Genomic DNA, 24,362 nt, shown 5'->3' on the forward strand with positions numbered 1-24,362 from the left:
TGTCGGTCTCAACGAGAGAGACAGTGCTCTACAAACCTATCTCCTTCTAAAGGTCGATGTACATTACTTTCTGCCGCGTACTGTACCTTAATTTATTTTACTTTTAATATCTTTGTTATTAAAAAATAAAACTACAAAAAAATATGCTATGACTTTTTATTTAAATGAAATTGTATTTTATTTACAGGTTTTGATGGAACTTTTCTAATTATTTCATTGCCAAAATTGTTATAATTCAGATGCTCGTTAATATTTGTAATAACTGCCTCCTCAACACCTGTACAATCTATAACTTCTATATTACCATCAGCTATATTACATTCTCTAATATTACTAGATTTTTATTTTATTTATTTTTATTTTTTTTTTTTTTATTCAACTCTTTAAATCTAGCATTACAGGAAATGGTCCTAATGCACTAGATTAAGCCTTAAATATTATCTAAATCTAATTAATATATTAAACTAAAAATTAAAAAAAAACTTATATTAAACCCCCACTATCGTAGCAGATAGTCCCCAATGCAACTCTTGTGAATTCACTCAGAGCACAACAAAACAGGTCAGTTTTCCCCGCTATGACGTTAAGGGTGCGAAGCGCGCGCGTCAGCGGCGCCTTGCTGAGCAGGCTGGTGCGCCCCACCGGTACCCACAGCAGCGGCGGCCTGCGTCTCCGACCCACGTATCCATCCGGGACTAGAAACCTGACTTGCCCTAAAACATCCGGGCTATGCAGCGCCCCTCTTATTACTTTAAAAATATATGTAACAAGTGCTAGTTCCCGCCTAACTCTCAGCTCATTGTACCCGACCATACCTAAAACAAATAACGTAGGATACATTAAGGGGTAGAACGGGTATACCCCATACAGCTTCAGGTAGAGGAACCTAGCAAATTTGTTTTGCACCCGCTCCAACATGAGTCTATATTTAGTCTCATGCGGAGACCAAATGACTGCGTTCCCTTCCAACTGACTCCTAACTAACGCATTATACAGTGCGACCACAGCGTTCATGTTGGTAAAGCCACCGACGGTACGAAGTAAGAAACCTAAATTTCTATAAGCTTTCTTGCAGCATTTCACAATATGCGTACGAAACGTAAGCTCCTTATTCAAATTAACCCCTAAGTCCCTAACTTCGGATACTCGAAGCATTGGCACCCCGTCAACCTTATACTCGTAATGGACAGGGGAGTGCGCCTTAGAAAAGGTGATCACTGCACATTTTGAGTGATTAAACTCCAAAATGTTGTCCTTGCTCCATTTGACTACTCTGTCTATATCCTGTTGCAGCCTCACACAGTCACTCGTGTCGCGTATATCCAGAGATAGCTTGAGATCGTCCGCGAACAACAAACACTTAGCGTCCTTGACGACTTGTGGCAGGTCGTTAATCATCAAAATAAATTGCAGGGGTCCTAGGTTACTGCCCTGACTCACCCCAGACCTTGTGTAGTACGATTCTGATCTATAACCCCCATATTCCACATATTGCGTCCTGTCACCCATGTAACTCGCAAAAAATTTAAGTAAATGCGGAGTGAAACCAATCGCCGCCAACTTTCTTAGCAGAACGTCATTTTCCACCAAATCGAAGGCTTTCCGGAAATCAAAGTATGCGGCATCTGCCTGCCTTCCACTGTCAACTGCTGGAACGATCTGAGACATATAGCAGAGAAGGTTGCTGGTTGTGCTTCTCGCTGGTCTGAATCCGTGTTGATTGTCAGAGAGTTGCGACCTTACTTGGGTGTAAATACTTTCATGCAACGCTGATTCCAACACCTTTGCTGGAGTTGACAGCACAGCCACCGGTCTGTACCCTTCTACCTGAGTTGCAGACCCGCCTTTGGGTACCGGGACGACTCTAGTCACTTTCCACCTTTTGGGAAACACCGCTGCCTCGAGACACTGATTGTATATGTATAATAACGGCTCAGCCAGGACGAATCGACAATCTCTGAACAGGTAAGGCGGTATACCATCCGGTCCCGCTGACTTCTTCGGCTTGAGTTTTTTAAGTGCCTGCCTCACCTCGTCCAAAGTCAGGCTTCCCACATGTACCCGCGCCGCCCCATTCTGCCCTCCTGCTGCTGCGAGATGTTATATTACCATCTGTAACATTATTACCAGATGTTATATTACTTATAACATCATCATTATATTTAATTTCTGTACTAATAATAGCATTATTTTCAGTAATATTATCATCATGACATTTTATTTTTTTGCGATTATCAATATAACAAGGTTGAATTTTTTTATCGTCGTTCATTTTACGTTTCTTAGAAACACGTTTTAGTTGATTACCGATACTTATAGTATTAACATCACCCATATTTAGTTTTACAGATTCTTTAATACAAGTTTCTTTTGCTTTAGTATTTATTTGTTTGTTATTTACATTTCTCAATCCATGAGTCTCGGTTGCAGGTTTGGTATCTTTAGGTATTTTCTGTTCGTTGTTCAAGTTTTTTAATCTAAATATAATATCACGCTGCCGTTGCATCAGTTTCTGTCTAGTCTCGTTAACATTCTCAAGTTCAGGAGCATAACATACATGTAACAATCCTCCGTAGAAGTTTTTCGTGTCAACCAATCGTTTAGCATGCCTAGCGGATTGTATTCTCTCGTACTGTGCATGATATGTTTCCGTGAATGACTCTGCTGCATGTCCCTTTGATATGTTGAACTGTAATAGTTTGCCGAACTTAGAGAATAGGGCTTTGGTCTCTTGGCGCAGGTTTAGTGAGGGTACTCCAAATATCAGAAGGTGGTTTGATTCCTTGCTGATTGAGTATACCTGGAAATCATACATACATTTAAAAGGATAACTGACTTACACTCTCTAGACTATGATAGCCTAGAGGTTAGGATATCTTCCTTGTAATCAGAGGATGGTGGTTTGATCCTGAGCATGCACCTCTAACTTTTCAAAGTTAGTTAGTTTTTAAATAACTAAAACATCACTTGCTTTAACGGTGAAGGAAAACATCGTGAGGAAACTTGCATGCCTGAGAGTTCTCCATAATGTTCTCAAAGGTGTGTGAAGTCTACCAATCCGCTAGTCTATAACATAAGCACCTCTAGGCTCTAAGAACCGAGGTTGCGAAATTCCAACAGGATATTTGAGAAACCTAACATGAAAAGACTAGATTTTAAAACTATAGACCATAGAATAGTCAGGTAGTTTTAATTTACCACTGGTTCGGAATGCCGTTCCTACCGAGAAGAACCAGCAAGAAAATCGGCGGTTGCTCTTTTTAATTTTTCAATTTACAATGTTATTATACCGTACTATACAAACCATTGCAGTCCCGTATAATATAAAAGTTATAAGCGTAAATCGAAGACGGTTTAAGTTTTTACCTTTACTGCTGTTAATTTTCTTCCTTGCCTGTATGGAAGGCGAGTGGTGCAGAGCGGTTGCTGTTCGTGATGCGGCAACAAGATTTTATCTTCATCACTTTGCTCTTGCATTGTAAGAGTGAAATAATTTATAGAAAATACCCAAAAAACCATGAAAATTGAACATCACAACATTAATCTAAGAAAATCACATTGTTTTGGACCATTTTTGGACACAATCAAATGACATCTATTTGACGTTTAAGTCAAGAGCACAGAGTACATTGAATGGTCAAGAGCATCACTAACAGCTTCGTTCAAAAACAGAAGCAAAATAGGGTAATGGCCACACTATCAACAAATCTTAACAAACCCATAAAAGGTTGTTTTTCTTTTATATAACTAGCTGAAGTGCTATGGATTCTAGCCTTTTAAGCTTTGGTATTAGCAAAATAATTAAGAAATTACAGAAATGAAACTAAAATATAATGCAAATAATTTATTTAGAGCTTATTACATATATATTACAACGTATAACAATGTTACATAGTGGAATACTTTCAGCTTTCTTCCTCGTACCCTTCAGTCTTCATATCGTTGAGTCCCAGCTCATCGTTCTGCTCGTAGGTGCGCTCGTAGCGAGTCACTTTGAGGGCTGTAACAAACGAAAACCGGTCAAGCGTGAGTCGGACTCGCACACGAAGGGTTCCGTAACATCTTGAACAATGGTATAAGTGGTAAAAAAAATCTTCAAACAATTTAGACTTTGACTTTGACTTTAAAACCTCCTTTACCATCGTCATACTGGTCTGGATCATCATTCAGGTTCTGCACATAGGAGTTGCCGGCTGGATCATCCAGGATGATGGTGATGGCTCGCTTGCTCTCCAGAACCTCCTCCAGCTTCTCCGTGAACCTGGAATACGTTGTGTTGGATAAGCGATGGTGGTGTATGACAGCGATTGGATTATCATTAATTGGCTCAACCCCGGCCCACTACAGAGCACAATGTCTCTGAGAATGAGAAATGAGAGAGAGTGACCATGTAGGGCTCTGCCTTCCATATTCTAATTTTGACTAAATTCGGTCACCCATCCAATTTACTTGGATCGCGTCGCGTCGGTTAAGCAACGTCCGCCCATGTTGCTAAATGAATGTGTGATGAAATATTTTCGGTTGGTCAAGCTATGTTGACCCAGGTCACCAATCGGATGGGAGACCGAAATTCGAAGCAAATTATTTGGGCTGGTCTAACAACAATGACGCAAATCTCTAACTGGAAGGGTCGCTCCCACTTTTTTAAAATCGACGCCAGCGCATTGTATTACACTACTAGCGCCATCTAGTATGCGAGATGAAAACTAAAATAACAAAATGACGTTACTTACTGCTCGAGGCGCTCCTTAGCCAATCCGGGCGCGTCGCCCGTAAGCGCGGGCGCACACTTCAACTGCTCAACGGAAGCCCTGATAAGTCCTTCCGCGGTAGTGAAGCGGCCCCCTAGGGCTTTGCCCCCCACTTCTAGGTCAAGTTCCGGTATTGACATACTGCAGGTTTCAGACTAAAACACAAAAAAACAACAAAAATAGTAAGTGCAATCACAATCCAAATTAGATATGCGAAAGTGTGTTGGTTTGTCCTTCAATCACGTCACACCGGAGCAACAGAGATATGTTATTATTGCATGGGTATACCGTATAGTTTAAGACCTGGAGAGTGACATAGGCTACTTTTATCCCAGAATATGAAAGAGTTCCATAGTATGGGTTCGCATTTACATTATTAGAATAGAATAGAATAGAATATGTTTTTATTCAAGTAGACTTATTACAAGTGCTTTTGAATCGTCAACTAGTTTAATTTACCACTGGTTCGGAATGCCGTTCCTACCGAGAAGAACTAGCAAGAAACTCGGCGGTTGCTCTTTTCAAGAGATCAATTTACAATATTATTATACCATACTGTACAAGCCATTGCAGCCCCGTGCATTGCTGGAGCGAGTCAAATCCAAGCTTTCCTATCATTTACATAGTCTTCGACTGTTTAATATGCTTTTTATAAGAGCATACTTTTAATAGTATAGATATTACATTACCTTAAGAATATCCCGTGAGAAGTCGTCTCTACTGGCGACGCGGACCTCGAACCTGACACCCTTGTCCTCTATTCCACCGCCAGACTTGACCTGCGCAGAAACAAATATTTAAACATTTACAAGGGCTAAACTTGTATATGAATAAAATGAAAAATTTATCCCGGGACCTCCACTTATAAGACTACAGCGCTACTATTGCGCCAGGAGAATAGAATAGAATAGAATTTATTTTATTCAAGTAGACTTATTACAAGTGCTTTTCAATCGTCAACTATTATAATTTACCACTGGTTCGGGATGCAGTTCCTACTGAGAAGAACCAGCAAAAAGGAGGATCGTCATAGAATCTACCAACCCGCACTTGACTGCAGCGTGGTGGATTTTCTCATTGTGCGGGGAGGCCCGTGCTCAGTAGTGAGCCAGCGATGGGTTGATGAAGGAATGTAGCACTCACTTCGTTGGTGCGATGGCCGCACGCGTCACATACGGTCGCCATGATCACCACATCTTTGAAATGTGGAATGGCTGAAAAAAAAAATTTTCTCAAACTACTTAAAAAAATATTTTACTATAAAAAATATACAGTACCCGGCAGGAAATATTGTACAACTACCATTTGAAAGAGCGGTGCGGTTTCGTAGAGCATTGTCTCTGTCGTCGAGACCGACAAAATTTCAAATGACAAAATACCTGTGTACGAGTGACAGAGACAACACTCTACAAAGTCGAAATATCATTCTAAAGGCCGATGTACATCACTTTCGGCCGCGTACTGTATGCGAGGTAAGACAGGGTACAGTTGGTGCTAACATAGACACCCCACTTTACACCACCAAAAAGATCGATTAATCACCCACTGCGCAGGTACAACATCAGATTTTTGCGTGAAATGAACTACATAATATACGTAGACGTTGGGGTCCCAAGGTGCTGGAACGGCGACCTCGCACCAGAAGGCGCAGCGTTGGAAGACCCCCACTAGGTAGACGGACGACATCAGACGAGTCGCAGGGAGCCGCTGGATTGCGGCGGCGCAAGACCGTAGCGTGTGGAAGTCCCTACAAGAGACCAACGTCGCACGCACAACAGACGGAAACGTTTAAGTGCGGAAACCAGCCCAGAGCGAAGAAGAAGAAGAAGAGACCTACGTCCAGCAGTGGACATCTATTGGTTGATGATGATGAACTACATAATATGCTCACTAGTAAGTTTCATGTTGGTATCGGCAGGCGCGTTGCAGTCAGGGCAGTTGGTCCTGAACTGTAGGACTTCGTCCTTAACGAGACGGTCGTAGGAGCCCTCACCGGGGTCTCCGGGGGTCAGGGTCCCGGGGAGACTGTCTGATACCTGTGGAAAACACATTTCAATATAATTGTTACAAAATTTATTCAACTAGCTTATCCCCGCGTCTTTGTGGACTACACAAATTTCAAACCCCTATTTTACCCCATAGGGTTTGAATTTTCAAAGTCCTTTCTTAGCGGACATCTACATCTATATCTGCATGCCAAAGTTCAGACCGATCTGTCCAGTAGTTTGAGCTGTGCGTTGATAGATCAGTCAGTCAGTCAGCTTTTCCTTTTATATAGACTAGGTTTTTAAATACATATATCCATGCAAATAATTACGGCTGTCCGTCTCTCCGTTGCATTGCGGCGTGAGTGAAGGACAAACCAACACACTTTCGCATTTACAATATTAGTAGGATGACATGTTATGACCTTAAGGAAAAACGGTATTAAAGACAGAGATACTGTTAAACTGCCTGGGATTAAATGAAAATTAAAAACCGGCCAAGTGCGAGTCTGACTCGCGCACCAAGGGTTTCGTATCTTTGAAAATTCGTATAATCGATTAAATAATTAGATTACAACATGGGTTTGTTCAACGGGCGGACCAACAAATTTCTGAAAGGCCGGCAACGCATCGGCGGTTCCTCTGGTACTGTAAATGTTCATGGGCGGCGGTAATCACTTAACATCAGGTGACCCGCCTGCTCGTTATTTTTATTTATATTTTTAAAAAAATATGTCAAAGGCTGGAATAAATGAGGTATTGTTCATATACATGTTAAAACATAGGCTTTTCTAAAATACTAAATTATTGGCACTATTTATGCAGATGATATAATTTTACACGATGGATATACATATATATATATATATATATATCAGAAAAAAATTACAGGGCAAAGCGAAAACTATTGATATAATGCGTACAAAAGGGGATCTCACTCGCACTTTAACATTGTGTCCACGTCCACCGTACTTTTGACATGACAGATGACCCATAGAGTTCAAATAGCGGATGATAACTCATTTTGTATGGACTATATTGTTGTTTAAAGGAGGTATAGTAAGCGACAGGTTGAAATGGGAATCGGGGAGGGAACGCCCCGCACACCCCTTGTGTTAACCCGCGGGGTGATTTCGTAAAACGTTGCAGTAGCGACAGCAACGCGACAGCAGTAGCAATGCGTCAGTTCATTTGCTGTCTCTCTTCTTCTTCTTTTTATATTGCTTTGTGGCTATTGCTGTCTCTCTCTAGCCGGACGTTTGACAGCAATGATCGCGAGATTTACGTCTGTCGCAAGCCTGTAGCGAGATACGTAATCACACCGCGGGTGCGGGCGGGCGCGGGTGTGCGGGGCGTTCCCCCTTCTCATACCCCTATTGCCATCTCGACCTGTCGCGGCCTATAAAAGGGGTATCAATTATTATGTCCCGCAAATTGCTATGGCGCTAGAACCATGTCTTGTCATTTTGACGTCAGCCGAAATAAAAATCGAAACTTTAATCTAGTGCTGACGTCACTAAAATGACGGCCGCGGGCATGAGCAATTTGCGGGACTTATACCTCGATTGCCATCTCGACCTGTCACGGGCTATAAAAAGGGGTATCAATTATTATAAAAACGTAGGGGCACTCAGCTAAAAACTATAAATATGCATAAAAACGTGTTTGTAATGCAATCTGTGTACAGCATCAACTTACACTGTCCGAGTCATCGTCACACGGCTTGAAATAACAAACAACTGTATTAGTTTCACATTGAGGAACACATAGTTCATTATAGTACTACCACCTGTATAAGTTGCGTCAATGTACCTGCGCAGAAACCGAATTTATGAACCTGCGACTTCATCCGCGTGGACTATAAGAATTTCAAACCCCTATTTTAAGGTGGTAAACTAAGGGTTGGATTTTCAAAAATCCTTTCTTAGCGGGTGTCTACGTCACAATAGCTATCTGCATGTCGAATTTCAGCCCGATCCATTCAGTGGTTAGAGCTTTGCGTTGGTAGATCAGTCAGTCAGTCAGCTTTTTCTTTTAGATGGCGTTGGCGATGGCGTACTAGGCATCATCCCTATTACTGGAATCATAGCCTACCTCCTCATGTGTATAGATGCCTAGTACATGATTTTGATCCTTGCTTCGCTTGAAATCCGTTCTTTCAGCTCGCGGGTCCTTTTTGGGAGCTTCAGGGTTTTCTATGAAGCAGTTGCCTGGAACAAGTTTTTCATCATTATCATCAAATCAAAAGTTCTCACAAGATTTCCAAAAACCGGCCAAGTGCGAGTCAGACTCGCGAGAAATACGAGTGTAGTACGGAACCCTTGGTACGCGAATCTGACTCGCACTTGGCCGGGTTTTTTACTGAATTCTCAAAAATTTTGCCAGTATTTCCCAAAACTTTCCCACTACCCACTAGCTGATGCCCGCGACTTCGTCCGCGTAGATATAAGTTTTTTAAAAATCCTCTTTGATTTTCCGGGATAAAAAGTAGCCTATGTCACTCTCCAGCCGGGCGATTGTCTAAAACCTGCATCAATCATTATTATAATCTCAATTGTTCTGATTGGCTGAATTTGTGCGATTCTTGTTACAACAATGCATTGTGGCCAATAGTGAGCGAGCATTAACCAATCAGAGATGATTGTGATCGTGACATAGCTGTCAAACAACCGCGGTAGGGCCACAGGTCTTTATCCATTACCCATGCAAAACTTCACGTCAATCCGTTGCACCGTTGCGACGTGATTGAAGGACAAACCAACAAACCAACAAACAAACCCACTTTCGCATTTATAATAAGGGTACTGATTTTATCTACTCACCGCTAATATCTTCAAGCAGCAGAGTCCACGGCGTGGCGACAGATCGCAGGGCTTCCAACCTTTCTACGAAGGCGTCTATTTGGGCTGCGGCGTCAGGGTGCTCCGCCCTGCGCTTCTCCTGATCTTGTTTCAGACCCGACACGGCTCGAGTCAGGATTCCCTCCACTGTGGTCACCTCTGTTTAGAAATCCATATATGACTGAATGACTGATCTATCAACACACAGCTGAAACTACTGGACGGATCGGGCTGGAATTTGGCATGCAGGTAGCTATTATGACGTATCTAATATGGATCAGAGACAGTCTAAGTGATACAAGATGTTCAAGAATCCGCTTAGAAAACGTTAGGATTGTGGTCATGAACTAATAATTAGTATTTTCAATTTTCGAAGTAAGATAACTATATCAAGTGGGGTATCATATGAAAGTGTGAACCTGTGCATTCTAAAACAGATTTTTATTTATTTTTATGCATCACTAGCTGATGCCCGAGACTTCGTCCGCGTGGATTTACGTTTTTCTAAATCCCGCGGGAACTCTTTTATTTTCGGGGATAAAAGTAGCCTACGTGTTAATCCAGGGTATAATCTATCTCCATTCTAAATTTTAGCCAAATCCGTCCAGTAGTTTTTGCGTGAAGGAGTAACAAACACACGCACACGCACACACACACACACACACACACACACACACACACACACACACACGTACAAACTTTCGCATTTATAATATTAGTCGGGATAGTTTTTGATTTATCGTGCAAAATGACAAAAAAATACGACTGTAGTACGGATCTCTCGGTGCTTGACTCCGACTGACTTGCTGACTTGGTTTTTTTATCCCAGAAGAGCAAAGAGTTCAGGATTTTTATAAACCTAAATTCACGCAGAATTAAGTTTTTAAGTTTTGGGCGTCATCTAGTTCTAACTATATGTTACATACTGACCTCCTTTTTGACTCTGAGCTGGAATCTCAAAATCGACTTCTGGAATCTTCACAGATGTATAATCGCTCTTAACCACTTGCCGGTTTAGGTCTTCGCTGGATTCCACACAGAGTTTCCATCTGGAAATCATTATGGTCTATCTATATCATAAATGCAAAACTTGTGTTATTGTATAGGTATTGGTTTGTTCATCAATCGCACCGCAACGGAGCAATGGATCTCCGAATAGGTCTTTCACGGCCCATCCGTTCAACCGATTTTGACGAAATTTAGTATAGAGATAGCTTGGATCCCGGAGAAGGACATAGGCTACTTTTTATCCCAGAAAATCAAAGAGTTCTCATGGAATTTTTAAAAAACTAAATCCACGCGGACGAAATCACGGGCATCTTCGAGTATTATATGTATGAAATGGCTTTACTTGTCCATTCTAAAACAGATTTTTATGCATAATAGATTTTGATTTATCTACAAAATGTCGAAAAAATACAACTGCAACTAAAACAGATTTTTATGCATAATAGATTTTGATTTATCTACAAAATGTCCAAAAAATACAACTGCAGTATGGAACCCTCGGTGCGCGAGTCTGACTCGCACTTAGCCGGTTTTTTACTTGTGATCTCTAAAATGCAGGAAAGATACCCGCGAGTGAAGAAGTAGATCTTGTATACCACATACAGTACGATTCAAACTTAAACCGCCGAGTTTCTTGCTGGTTCTTCTCGGTAGGAACGGCATTCCAAACCAGTGGTAAATTAAAACTACCTGACTATTCATAAGTACTTGTAAAAAGTTTACATGAATAAAAAACATTCTATTCTATTCTAAATGCGTCTGCGTTAAGTTGCGACACGTGCGCAGTTACCCTCCCCGATACCCCGGACACCCAAAATGTGTGTGGTGCGCAAACTTCAGGGGCGCATTTCCGTTTGAATCGCACTGTACCTGATGCCCAGCTCAGCGGTGGCGCCTCCGGGCTGGATCTCGTTGTTCTGGTAGCCGCACGAGGGGCAACTGAAGGACATGATCACCACATTCTTGTAGTGCGGGATGCGAGTCAGCAGGAGTCTAGTCGTACCCTGCAACGAGGACAACAATGGTGTCTGGACTTGCTGAATGACGCTAGCGTACGCCACTTGGGCTTATTTTGTAGACCTAGCGCGGGCAGTTATTAAAAGTTCATTGAAGTAGTAAAATTATGTAGTAAAAAGGTTCTCGGCGGCGTATTTGCTTTAAGTAGGTATTGGAAGTAAAACCTCTACTTACTTTTACTTCATGGTTAGGATTAACTAGAACCTAGGCTAGGTCTAACCTAGTTACTAGGTCATCAGCTATAGTTCCTATCTTAGCAGTTAAAGAATACTCTGATTCGAATTGGCGACACTTTGGGAGAATTTGCATTCTAATCACAAAGCCCTTTATAAACTAAAAAAAACTAAAAACCGAGCATAACCTAAAATTTGTAAACTCCAAAATTATGAATAAAATACATAGAATAACACCTACAAACTACTAGACTTTACTTAGAATAGTAAAATCACGAAGTTGAAGAGCATAAAAACTTTCGAGTTCATACAAAACTGCTGAAAAACTAGGGGTTTTAGAAATACTTACGTTTGTATAACAATTAACACATAAAGACTCTATTTCTGTGACTTCTGGCTCCGGATCTTCACCCGTGAGATCCCTGAATAGAGGTTTCTGTTCCGTGCTACACATTTTTTTCGAAAATTAATAATTTTCACGTTCCAATAACCAAAGTTCCTTCTGGAATGTTTTGGCAAAATGCCAAAACAATTTGCCAAAATGAAAATGTCAAAAGTTGTCAAAACCGACACAGACAAATAACTAATATCACATTTTTTTTAAACTGGTATTACGGCTCCGGATTTTAGCTCTTTTGAACCTCAAAATAACATAGATTATATTTTACCTCAGAAAAAATACCCTATTGTGACTGTAAAGAACCCATATGTTGCATAATATCAACCTATCGCCGGCTAACTACTGAGCACGGGTCTCCTCTCATAATGTGAAGCATTTTGGCTATAGTCCTCCTGCCACCACGCTGGCCAAGTGCAGATTGGCAGACATCGAGAGAACATTATGGAGAACTCTCAGGCATGCATGATGCAGGTTGTTTTCCTTCACCGGTTTACGAAGCAAAAATGACTCCGAAAAGTGGATGCTTATTGCTTGCCCGGCTTTCCGGCCTATCAATACTTATAATAAATCTTGCATATAAATAAACTGTTTAACATAATAACAGCTAAGTATGTAAGTATTACTTACAGACTCGTGCGAGCATTATTTACATTCACAAAATATGTAGTTAAATACATTGGCCTCAAGTAAATGATGTCACTATAGAGAAATAGGCGTGACCTTGGAGTCGGCCACACGAAGGTAAATCAAATGACGTCACGCCGATATTTTTGTCGATTTGTCGGTCGTGTCTTATGGTAACGCGGTTATATTTAAACGATCCCTTCTTATGTTTCAATACTAGCAATTTGTGCTACATCTCAATTTGGTTAGATAACTAAGTAGTATTTCCGCCACTGAAATGGACTAATCAAGAACGCTGGAAGAGGGGTGTACCAAACAAAATGACTGTTATTTTTATGACGATTTAAAGCGCTCGATCGTGAGTAGCGGATTAAAATTGTCACTAAGTATCAAATATATTTGGCATCAGTGTGGACACACCTATTTGACCTAATGTCTCATCAGTGACATCACTAACATTTAGTTTAAGTACGCTCACTGACCAAAATTGCTGCAATCAAATTGCAGAGGTCGGTAGGTCGATTTCGTAAAACCTGCATCAATCATTATTACAATCTCATTTGTTGTGATTGGCTAAATTTGTGCGACTCCTGTTGCAACAATGCATTGTAGCCAATAGTGAGTGAGCGTCAACCAATCAGAGGTGATTGTGATCGTGATATTGTAGCTGTCTTTCTACCGCAATCGCGCAGCTGCATTCGGCAATAGGCTACTTGACAATTTTTTTAAGTTGGTCTTAAATGGTTAATATTTGTCCTATTATATCAAAAAAATTAACACTATATTTTTTTGCGCCCTAAAAACCGTAAACCAAGGGTTATACTGTTGTTTACAAATGCATGACGTCAGAGCACAGATAATCTATCGGCCAAACATGGCCGACAGTGTTTTCACCTGTCTAAGAAAAATATTTTTTTAAATTAAAGTTTTACGGTTTTTAGGGCGCAAAAAAATATAGTGTTAATTTTTTTTGATATAATAGGACAAATATTAACCATTTAAGACCAACTTAAAAAAATTGTCAAGTAGCCTATTGCAATTCCAGCATACTTGTGTTAGTATAGGTCAGTGATTCCCGCCGAATGACTTCACTATTTGAACTGAATTTCAAAATAACATAGTCGAGTAAAAGACGTGGTTTCAAAGCGCCGGTGCTTAAAATAAAAATAGTTTTCGACAAATATAACAAAACAGTGATTAAATAGTGAATTATTAGTGCCCAATTAGTTGCCCTTGGATTTTATTTTAAATATTTATTGTAAGTATTTCACATTTTCCTAATCAGTACCCATATTATAAATTCGAAAGTGTGTTTGTTGGTTTGTCCTTCAATCACGTCGCAACGGAGCAACGGATCGACGTGATTTTCATGACATAGGCTACTTTTTATCCCGGAAAATCAAAGAGTTTCCGCTGGATTTTTTAAAACCTAAATCCATGCGTATCCATTAGGTACTCAGGGTATTCTCCAAGAATCAGAAGCGTTCAGGGCACAGTGTATAACATTGGCCAAGAGCGGATTGGCAGACTTCACACACCTTTGAGAACATTATGGAGAACTCAGAGCCTCAATAGCTCAACTGGTAAAGGAGTGGACTGAAAACCTAAAGGTCGACGGTTCAAACCCCGCCCGTTGCACTATTGTCGTACCTACTCCTAGCACAAGCTTTACGCTTAGTTGGAGAGGAAAGGGGAATAGTAGTCATTTAAGATGGCTAATATTCTTTAAAAAAAAAAAAAAAAAAATATTATACATTTAGGTACAGAAGTAAATTCAATTAAAACACAACTCTCAGGCATGCAGGTTTCCTCACGAAGTTTTCCTTCACCGTTAAAGCAAGTGATATTTAATTACTTAAAACGCACATAACTCCGAAAAGTTAGAGGTGCGTGTCCGGGATCGAGCCGAATTCGATTAGAAGGCGGACGTCCTAACCACTAGGCTATCACAGCTTTATTTAGATACCTATATTAGTAAGTAGGTATCGATTGTGAATAGGAGGAGGCTCAATAGCTCAACCGGTATAGGACTGGACTGAAACCGAAAGGTCGACGGTTCAAACCCCGCCCGTTGCACTATTGTCGTACCTACTCCTAGCACAAGCCTGATGCTTAGTTGGAGAGGAAAGGGGAATTAGTCATTTAACATGGCTAATATTCTTTAAAAAAAAAAAATAAAAAAAAATAGTTTGTTATGTTTATTAGATAAGTTAGTATGATATGACGTAATACAAGATGAACTCATGGATTACTGACTTAGACTTACCTATTTGCTTCTTGACCTTGAATAACCATTATTTACAGTACCCGGCCAAAAGTGATGAAAATCGATCATTAGAAGGAGACAGCAGATTTGTAGAGCACTGTCTTGTTCGTTGAGACAAAGCGTCATATGGGTATGAGTGACAGAGACAACGCTCTACAAAGCCGAAATGTCATTCTAAAGACCGATGTGCATTACTTTCGGCTGCGTACTGTACCCGATTACGACTTCTTAGCTCACCTATAGTTACAGACAGGCCTTTTTAGGGTTCCGTAACTCAAAAGGAAAAACGGAATCCTTATAGGATCACATTGTTGTCTGTCTGTCTGTCAAGAAACCTATAGGATACTTCCCGTTGACCTAGAATCATGAAATTTGGCAGATAGGTAGGCTTTATATCAGACATGAGGGAAAAAATCTGAAAACCGTGAATTTTGTGGTAAAATCACAAGAAAAAAATTAAATTGTGGTCATGAACTTATAATTTTATTAGTATTTTCAATTTTCTAAGTAAGATAACTATATCAAGTGGGGTATCATATGAAAGGTCTTTACGTTCGCGTCTAAATCAGATTTTTATGCATCATGGTTTTTGAATTATCATGCAAAATGTCGATAAAATACGATTGTAGTACGGAACCCTCGTTGCGCGAGCCTGACTCGCACTTGGCCGGTTTTTTTACAAACTTGTCTTTCCAGAATAATGGGCAAGGACGATAAAGAAGACTCGGGTTTCGGCTTCAAGGACAAGGCGAAGGCCGAGGACACCCTGCGGCTGTTGGAGAAACACGACCCCAACTATAGGAGGTTGACTGTGAGGGGTCTGCTGGGGAGGGCGAAACGAGTACTCACTAGTAAGTCTACGAGTTGCCTTTGAACCATAAATAAAACTTTCTCTAATCTGTGCTTTGAACTAACTCGCTATTGGCCCTCGCCGTCGGCTCGGGTAGATAGACGTGTCGGATAAAATGGCTTGTTTTTGGTTATTTCAGTGACAAAAGCAGAGGACAAAATAAAGAACATAAAAGAAGCGATGGAAGTCTTCGAGAACTGGCTCGCGGAACTGGAGAAGAACAAGGAGCAAAAATCGGACAAGAAGGAGAAGAACAGAGAACAGAGGAGTGAGGAAAGGGAAAGAAAGAAAAAGAAAAGTGAAGAGGTGAGTGATGAAGTTTTTTTTTTTTTTTTTTTTTTTTTTAACCGCAAAGCGCGGCGTTGGAAGATCAAAAATAATAGTGATGAAGTTGTAACAACTGTTTATTAACCACATCATAAAATCTACTTACTGAGAAAATAAGTATGTATGTATGTAAGGAATTTCACCCTCACCACCTGCTGAGGAGGGTCCAGTTTACTACCAGGACCTCGTTGCCTCGGCGGGAAACTTCGGCAAGCTGCGGGAGTTCGCGCACCACTGCCACAAGAGGCAGAACAGCTCGGACCGTGATCGTGGACCAGTGGGTGTTTGAGGATCCGGACCCCGGGGCACGCGGGGATCTGCGTTTTCGTGCACGTCTGCCCCAGAAAGAGGAGAAATACTAAAGGGGATAAGGAAAGGATAGAAACACTTTGTAGGGAGTCAAGGCGCCCCGGGAAAGAGCCACCGAGCAAGTAGCGAACGGGCGCCCTCCCGCGTTTCGGGCCATATAACCGCGAGGTTGGTGGGGCCGTGGGAGGTGGTGGGTTCACCACCTGCGTGTCTGCTGCACCCCGACCGTCCGCTGCGCCAGATCCTTCTTTCTACGCACATGCTAACTGTGGAACCAACTCCCATCGGCGCTGTTCCCACTACATTACAACATGGGGTTATTCAAGGGGCGGACCAACTAATTCTGAAAAGGCCGGCAACGCATCGGCGGCTCCTCTGGTGCTGCAAATGTTCATGGGCGGCGGTAATCACTTAACATCAGGTGACCCGCCTGCTCGTTTACTCGCTATATCTATTAAAAAAAAAAAAGTGTATTCCTTATTGGACCACAAACACAAATTATACGTTACATAAAGAAATCTTATAAAGTAGGTTACTTAGGTACAAAAAAAAATCCGACGAACTGAGAACCTCCTCCTTTTTTTGAAGTCGTTTCGAAAAAAGGCGGTTTTATCGCTAAACTAGCTTATGCTCGCGACTTCGTCCGCGTGGACTACACAAATTTCAAACCCCTATTTCACCCCCTTAGGGGTCGTATTTTCAAAAATCCTTTCTTAGCGGATGTCTACGTCATAGTAGCAATCTGCATGCCAAATTTCAGCCCGATCCGTCCAGTAGTTTGAGCTGTGCGTTGATAAATCAGTCAGTCAGTCAGTCAGTCACCTTTTCCTTTTATATATTTAGATAGCGATCAGACAATCTTAACGCTAGGGAGAAAACGATATTATTTTTTTCTATTTTCAGGAATCGGACTCAGATGTAGAAATGGAAGAAAAACCAAAAGAAAAGAAAGAGTTACCCGCCGACACTGTGCCTGGGTTGGGCTTCAAAGATCAGGCAAGAAAGTTATATTATACCTAATACCCACTAGCTGATGCCTGACTTTGTCCGCGTGGAAGTTTTTAAAAATCCCGTGGGAACTCTTTGATTTTCCGGGATAAATATGTCATTCTCCAGGTCATTATCTATATTCATGCAAAAATAAAAAAATAAAAATAACTAACTTCAATAACCACCAACACTAAAAAGTAAAAAAAATTTTTTTATTTTTTTTTATTCAGATACAAATTAGCCCCTGACTGCAACCTCACCTGATGGTAAGTGAAGATGCAGTCTAAGGTGGAAGCGGGCTAACCTGGAAGGAGTATGGCAGTTTTACTAAACCCATACACCTTTGGTTTCTACACGGCATCGTACCGGAACGCTAAATCGCTTGGCGGCACGGCTTTGCCGGTAGGGTGGTAATTAGCCACGGCCTAGGCCTCCCACCAGACCAGACCAGAAATTTAGAAATTATAAAATTCCAAACCCCTGCCAGGAATCGAACCCGGGACCTCCCACTAATAAGACCACAGCGCTTACCACTGCGCCAGGGAAGTCGTCAAACCAATATATTACCCAGTATATTATGTATACAAGAGTTATTGTAGTTCTATAGTAATATTTTTTGGAGTCGGTGCCAATTAGCCGCACGAACCATCTATCTACTCTTCATAGTGTTTTGCGACTCCACGTTATAATAGGGTACTGATAGGTAAACGCTTGACCACAATCACACCTGATGGGAAGTGATGATGCGGCCTAAGATGGGACGCGTTTACCTACAAGATGCCTATTCACTCTTGTTTTAAAGATACCCGGGTTGTAATTGGTAGGATTTAGGAAACACGCATTGTATTGTACGCGGCAAAAAATAATGTACATCGACCTTTAGAATGAGATACTTTACTCATACCTATGTGACGTTTTATCGGTCTCAACGACAGAGACAGCGCACTCGAAACCGTTATCTCTTTCTAAACGTCGATGTAAGTAATATGTGTGTTTGGTTCAGAAAGCCGCGAAGAACAACCTGCAGGAGTTGGAGGAGGCCTAGAGCCTCAATAGCTCAACGGTTGAGACTGAATTCCGAAAGGTCGGCGGTTCGAACCACACCCGTTGCACTATTGTCGTATCTACTCCTAGCACAAGCTTTACGCTTAGTTGGAGGGGAATATTAGTCCTGACTAGCTTATGCTCCGCGTGGACTACAAAAACTTCAAACCCCTATTTTATCTCCTTAGGGGTTGAATTTTCAAAAACCCTTTCTTAGCGGACGTCTACATCATAATAGCTATCTGCATGCCAAATTTCAACCCGATCCGTCCAGTAGTTTGAGCTGTGCGTTGATAGATCAGTCAGTCAGTCAGTCAGTCAGTCAGTCACCTTTTCCTTTTATATATATAGATAGCATAGCTAATAATAATAGCTAAAAATTAAATATAACAAATTATTATCATGTAACGCTCCCTAGTGCTAGTGCTTCTATACATAATGTATATATTATTTATGGAAGCACTATACCCAAAATCGATTAATGGACGGAATGATAAGCAACATACTAAACCTTAGTGGTTTTTTTGTTGTGTTAAAAGTATTTGTAAAATGTTCAATATTTGATAGTTAATAAAAAAAAAAAAAAAAATCTTTTTTAAAAAAACCGCGTGTTTTGTTCAGGAAGCTGCAAAGAGCACACTGCAGGAGTTGGAGGGCAGAGACCCCGACTATCAGAAGTTGGCCGTCAAGGGGCTCATAGGACGAGCCAAGAGAGTGCTCACTTGTAAGTTTCTATTTCGTTTATTTTTAGGGTTCCGTACTTCTAAAGGACAAAGAAGAAAGCAAAGAACCTTCGATGTGTGTCTGTCGTGTCTGTCAGGACTTGTTAAGGGAATTTCTTGCTGATTTTTCTATGAGTTTGAAAATTTCCGAGCTTCTTGCTGGTTCTTCTCGGTAGGAACGGCATTCCGAACCAGTGGTAAATACTAGTTGACGGTTCAAAAGCACTTGTAATAAGTTTACTTGAATAAAAAGATATTCTATTCTATTCTATTCTAATAAAAAAAAAACCTATTTAAGTACCTTATTTTGTTTTATTTGTAAAAGTTTACGATATATTGCAAATAAAACATCTGAGTGACGCTACAGGTCAACGATCGTTGCGTAAATAGGTCACTCAAAGTCAATGCCCCGTCGTAGGTGGGGCATTGACTTTGAGTTTTGCACGCTATACATTGCGGGTTTGAAAAATACTAAATCACTAAAACTACAAAACGAGGCAAATGGTTATTGGTATTGGATTGTGTTTAGGTAGTATATCAATAACGCTAAGTTGTTGCTAGCGTTCTAGTTACAGCCTCTATATACAGAGCCATCTTTATCCTATTGGAGGCCCTGGGCATATTAGAATAATGGGGCCCCTATGATCTTAATTTAATTTTAATTTATTTTATTTTATTTTGTAGAGACAAACAGTTACAATTAGTTAACTAGATATTTATATATATAAAAACACTTAAACCAAAGCAGTCTCCAATGAGAAATTAACACTTTTAATAAAAAAATATGTCCACAACACACAGGCATAGTATGTGTATGAAAAACTAGGCACAGAGTATTTAAAACTAACTAGGTAGTAGGTAGGTAAACTTATGGAACACAGAACTAAAATCGACTAAAGTATAAACTATAACTGAACTATAAATATATCTTGACAGAGTATAGGTACTATTTTCTTAGAATAGGCAAAGAAAGTAGATAAGTCACGTTTTAGATTTTCGGTAATAAAATATCGGTCGGTCGGTTATAGGTTGGTGATCTGGCAGGGACTTGTGGGCCCCTATCGATCGTGGGCCCTGGGCACGTGCCTATAGTGCCCAGTGGGAAAGAGGGCCCTGTGTATAATAAGCCATGTTTCCACAGGTACCCGCGACGAGACGAAACTATCGAACATCAAAGAGGCGATATCGATTTTCGACAAGTTTCTCGACGACTTCGATACAATGCATCTGAGCAAACAGAACAACCCTTACATCAGCCTGGCGATCGTGAGGACTTGTGTCCACCTAGCTGACGCGAACATCACCGAGCAACAGGTATCACTACCCCTATATACTTAGTATAATATATATAACTAGATGATGCCCGCGACTTCGTCCACGTGAATTTAGGTTTTTCAAAATCCCGTGGGAACTATGATTTTCCGGGATAAAAAGTATCCTATGTCCTTCCCCGAGATGCAAGCTATCTCTATTCCAAATTTCATCAAAATCGGTTGAACGGATGGGCCGTGAAAGGCTAGCAGACAGACAGACACACTTTCGCATTTATAATATTAGTATGGATTGATCTCTTGAAAAGAGCAACCGCCGAGTTTCTTGCTAGTTCTTCTCGGTAGGACGGCATTCCGAAGCAGGGGTAAATTAAACTAGTTGACCATTCAAAAGAACTTGTAAAAGTTTATTTGGATAAAAATCTAATCTAATCTATTCTATTCTATTCTATTCTATCACTACCCCTATTATAATGCGAAAGTGCTGGATAGCGGCGGCGCAAGACTAGGTGGACAGGAATACCTAACTACCGGCAAAGCCTTGCCACCATGCGATTTAGCGTTCCGGTACGATGCCGTGTAGAAACCAAAGGGGCATTGGTTTAATGAAAACCGCCATACCCCTTCCAGGTTAGCCCGCTTCCATCTTAGACTGCATCATCACTCACCACCAGGTGAGATTGCAGTCAAGGGCTAACTTGTATCTGAATAATAAAAATGATGGTTCATGGGGTAGGTACAGTACAGACAGCCCGCTGACAGACAGACGGACGGACGGACAGCGGAGACTCAGTAATAGGGTCTCGTTGGCACCCTGCGGGTATGGAACCCTCCAAAGCGTCCATTGTATTTTGTAAGCCGCGAGTTACGCAATGTCCCGATAGATGGCGCTGGTTATACATTACGTCGCGTTAACAGTCATATGTTATAGGACGTATATTGGTAACTTCTGAAATCTCGTTAATTCACTATCTGTCAACATATCTATGAACTACCATAGTGTAGTACAATTTTTATATACTTGCATAAGTTAAAAGCTTGCTATTTACATAGTATATGGCATTTGCTTAGAACAATGCGAGTAAGATAAGTAAGAAAAGAAAACAATCTCTACATATTTTGTAGTCTCTACATAGTATAGTATATAAAAAAACTGGCCAAGGGCGAGTCAGGCTCGAACAATGAGGGTTCCGTACTACAGTCGTATTTTTTCGACATTTTGCACGATAATTCAAAAACTATGATGCATAAAAATAAATCAAAATCTGTTTTAGAATGTACAGGTGAAGACCTTTCATATGATACCCCACTTGATATAGTCACTTCGAAAGTTGAAAATACTAATTATTAGTTCATGACCACAATTTAATTTTTTTTGTGTGTGATCTAACCCTAAATTCGCGGTTTTCAGATTTTTCCCCAAATGTCAGCTATAAGATCTACCTAACTGCCAAATTTCATGATTCTAGGTCAACGGGAAGTACCCTGTAGGTTTCTTGACAGACAGACGGACAGACAGACAACAAAGTGATCCTATAAGGGTTCCGTTTTTCCTTTTGAGGTCCGGAACCCTAAAAAAGATACAACTTCAACTCAAAAAAATATTGTTATTAATTATTTATTGTGATTGTTAACAGAAAGCCTTCATAGAAGCGTACACCTCAGCCGGAGGCGAGTACAAGCGTTTGAGAACTGTGCTCGAGACCGAGGGCGGTAAGACCTGGGACATTGTGAGGAACGCGGCCTTGAAGCAACTAAAGGAAAAGGTAGTTTTATACTATTGTTATTATAGAAAACCTTAACACCTACACCTCAGCCGGAGGCGAGTATAAATGTTTGAAGACTGAGCGTGACAAGACCTGGGACATTGTGAAGCACGTGGCCTTGAAGCAGCTAAGAGAAAAGGTAGTTTTATATCATTGTTATTATAGAAAACCTACATGACTGCACCTCAGCCGCAGGCGAGTACAAATGTTTGAAGACTGAGTGTGACAAGACCCGGGACACTGTGAAGAACGTGGCCTTGAAGCAGCTGAAAGAAAAGGTAGTTTTATACAATTGTTATCATAGAAAACCTACATGCCTGCACCTCAGCCGCAGGCGAGTACAAATGTTTGAAGACTGAGGGTGACAAGACCTGGGATATTGTGGGGAACGCTGCCTTGAAACACCTGAAGGAGGAGGAAGTTTTAAGGGTTGTTAAGGGAAAAAGGGTACTTCCCGTTGACCTACAATCATAAAATTTGGTAGGTGGGTAGGTCTTATAGCACAAGTAAAGGAATAATCCGAGAAACCGTGAATTTGTGGTTACATCACAGAAAAAAAATTAAAATGGGTTCATGAAATATTAGTATTTTCAACTTTCAAAGTAAGATTACTATACCAAGTGGGGTATCATATGAAAGGACTTTACCTGTATATTCTAAAACAGATTTTTATTTATCATGGAAAATGTCGAAAAAAATACCCGAGTACGGAACCCTCGGTGCGTGAGTCTGACTTGCACTTGGCTGGTTTCTTTATCATCTCATAGACAATTTTTTTTTTGTTTCAGCACGCAGACGCGAAGCTCTTCAATGAGAAAGACGAACCAACAGCAGAACATTTAGAGATGCTGCTGTGGGCGTACTCGCCGGAACCCGCGCGCGTCAAGAAGCTTGTCGCGGCGACTGACGACACCAAGCGCGACACCGACCGGAAACGACGGAGCAGCCGTGGCAGTGACGATAAAGTCGACGACCGGAAACGACGAAGCAGCCATGACAGTGACGATTCGCCAAGCAAGAAGAAGAAAGAATGATTTATTATTTTAATTTGTATTGATACATACATAATTATTGTTTGCAGCATTTATTTGATATTTTGATTAAATATTTACAAATTAAAAGTGCTTTCGAGTCTTCTTTTTCGGGTTCCGTATTTCCAGAGAAAAAAGGAACCCCTACATTGACCGTTCACACTTATTTTCTGCCACTGAAATATTTACCAAAGGCATATTAGGGTAACTATTTGCACGACAGGTTTTTGAAAATGTTTTATTCTATGTTACAGTGCGATACGGCTTTTTTGGCGCGTGGCCAAGTGCCAAGAGAGCCTTGTCGCACTGTACCATAGAGATTACTGTACACTGTACAGGATGTCTAAGACTATAAAAAATGTATATTTTACGTTCCATTACATATAGTGCAAGAAAAAACCCTTAACGACATCATCCAGAGGTCCCTTGCCACCGCCCATGTGCCACTTGCCAGCTGTACTAGAACCTATTGGTCTGGCACGTAGCGATGGCAAGAGACCTGATGGTATGACGCTCGTACCGTGGAAGATGGGCAGGTCGCTTGTTTGGGATGTAACGTGTGTAGACACTTTAGCTGCATCCCACATTCAGGTGACCTCCTCTATGGCGTGTGCAGCGGCCATCAGCGCCGAACAGACCAAGAGGCGCAAATATGAAAACCTCGATGGGAGCTTCATATTTATGCCTTTTGGTGTGGAGACCTTGGGGCCGTGGGGCCCGGGGGCTCGAGCTCTTTTTGAGGAAATTTCGAAAAGGGTTATTGAGTCAACCGGGGACCCGAGAGCTGGCAGCTACCTTGGTCAAAGAATTAGTTTGGCCATCCAAAGGGGTAATGCTGCCAGCATCTTGGGTACAATGCCTCGCTGCGGTGGTCTCGATGACGTTTTAGATTTAATTTAAGTTACTTTAGTTTTAATTTAATGTTGTTTTTTTTTTAGATTTAAGTTTATATAAATCATCTGTCTTGTTTAAAAAAAAATGGAAACAA

The 24,362-nt window shown here is 41.0% G+C and overlaps 3 protein-coding genes across 4 annotated transcripts in view; 2 read left to right on the plus strand and 1 right to left on the minus strand.

The window, feature by feature from the left end:
- Positions 1-9,348, plus strand: part of LOC117995017 (zinc finger protein 892-like) — a 55,519-nt gene extending 46,171 nt beyond the window's left edge. Inside the window, exon 16 of the transcript XR_011238366.1 lies at positions 9,225-9,348. The gene's annotated coding sequence lies outside the window, so the exon portion shown is untranslated. The remainder of the gene's footprint in view (positions 1-9,224) is intronic.
- Zpr1 (zinc finger protein Zpr1) lies at positions 3,830-12,301 on the minus strand. 2 transcript variants are annotated; one of them, XM_034983046.2, is made up of 12 exons: positions 12,124-12,301; positions 11,455-11,588; positions 10,507-10,625; positions 9,559-9,735; positions 8,831-8,946; positions 8,435-8,458; positions 6,643-6,787; positions 5,895-5,965; positions 5,441-5,530; positions 4,734-4,906; positions 4,140-4,261; positions 3,830-4,000 (listed from the first exon to the last, which is right to left on the minus strand). In XM_034983046.2, the coding sequence occupies exons 1-12, from the start codon at positions 12,226-12,228 to the stop codon at positions 3,906-3,908; spliced, it is 1,371 nt and encodes a 456-aa protein (XP_034838937.1). In that variant the 5' UTR covers positions 12,229-12,301; the 3' UTR covers positions 3,830-3,905. The 2 variants fall into 2 exon arrangements, with proteins under 2 accessions (XP_034838937.1, XP_069364365.1); XM_069508264.1 differs by lacking the exon at positions 8,435-8,458.
- A 1,595-nt stretch (positions 12,302-13,896) lies between these two features.
- Ude (Uracil-DNA degrading factor) lies at positions 13,897-23,467 on the plus strand. The gene is made up of 8 exons (XM_034983047.2): positions 13,897-14,056; positions 15,761-15,915; positions 16,054-16,220; positions 17,454-17,546; positions 19,206-19,308; positions 20,448-20,620; positions 22,215-22,343; positions 23,132-23,467. Exons 2-8 carry the CDS (start codon positions 15,765-15,767, stop codon positions 23,375-23,377), a joined length of 1,062 nt encoding a protein of 353 aa, XP_034838938.1. The 5' UTR covers positions 13,897-14,056; positions 15,761-15,764; the 3' UTR covers positions 23,378-23,467.
- The last annotated feature ends 895 nt before the right edge of the window (positions 23,468-24,362 follow it).

This window comes from Maniola hyperantus, chromosome 28, assembly GCF_902806685.2.
Source record: "Maniola hyperantus chromosome 28, iAphHyp1.2, whole genome shotgun sequence".
Lineage (NCBI taxonomy): Eukaryota > Metazoa > Arthropoda > Insecta > Lepidoptera > Nymphalidae > Maniola > Maniola hyperantus.

Bases quoted from the DNA above. Each gene is read 5' to 3' on its own strand.
- Ude (XM_034983047.2), top strand. From the start codon at position 15,765: ATGGGCAAGGACGATAAAGAAGACTCGGGTTTCGGCTTCAAGGACAAG. The intron at 17,547-19,205 runs GCAAGAAAGTTA...TGTTTTGTTCAG, and splicing joins GGTTGGGCTTCAAAGATCAG to GAAGCTGCAAAGAGCACACT. The intron at 20,621-22,214 runs GTATCACTACCC...GATTGTTAACAG, and splicing joins CGAACATCACCGAGCAACAG to AAAGCCTTCATAGAAGCGTA.
- Zpr1 (XM_034983046.2), bottom strand. From the start codon at position 12,228: ATGTGTAGCACGGAACAGAAACCTCTATTCAGGGATCTCACGGGTGAA. The intron at 11,589-12,123 runs GTAAGTATTTCT...TCCTCGTTGCAG, and splicing joins GTGTTAATTGTTATACAAAC to GGTACGACTAGACTCCTGCT. The intron at 5,531-5,894 runs GTGAGTGCTACA...GTTTCTGCGCAG, and splicing joins GCGGCCATCGCACCAACGAA to GTCAAGTCTGGCGGTGGAAT.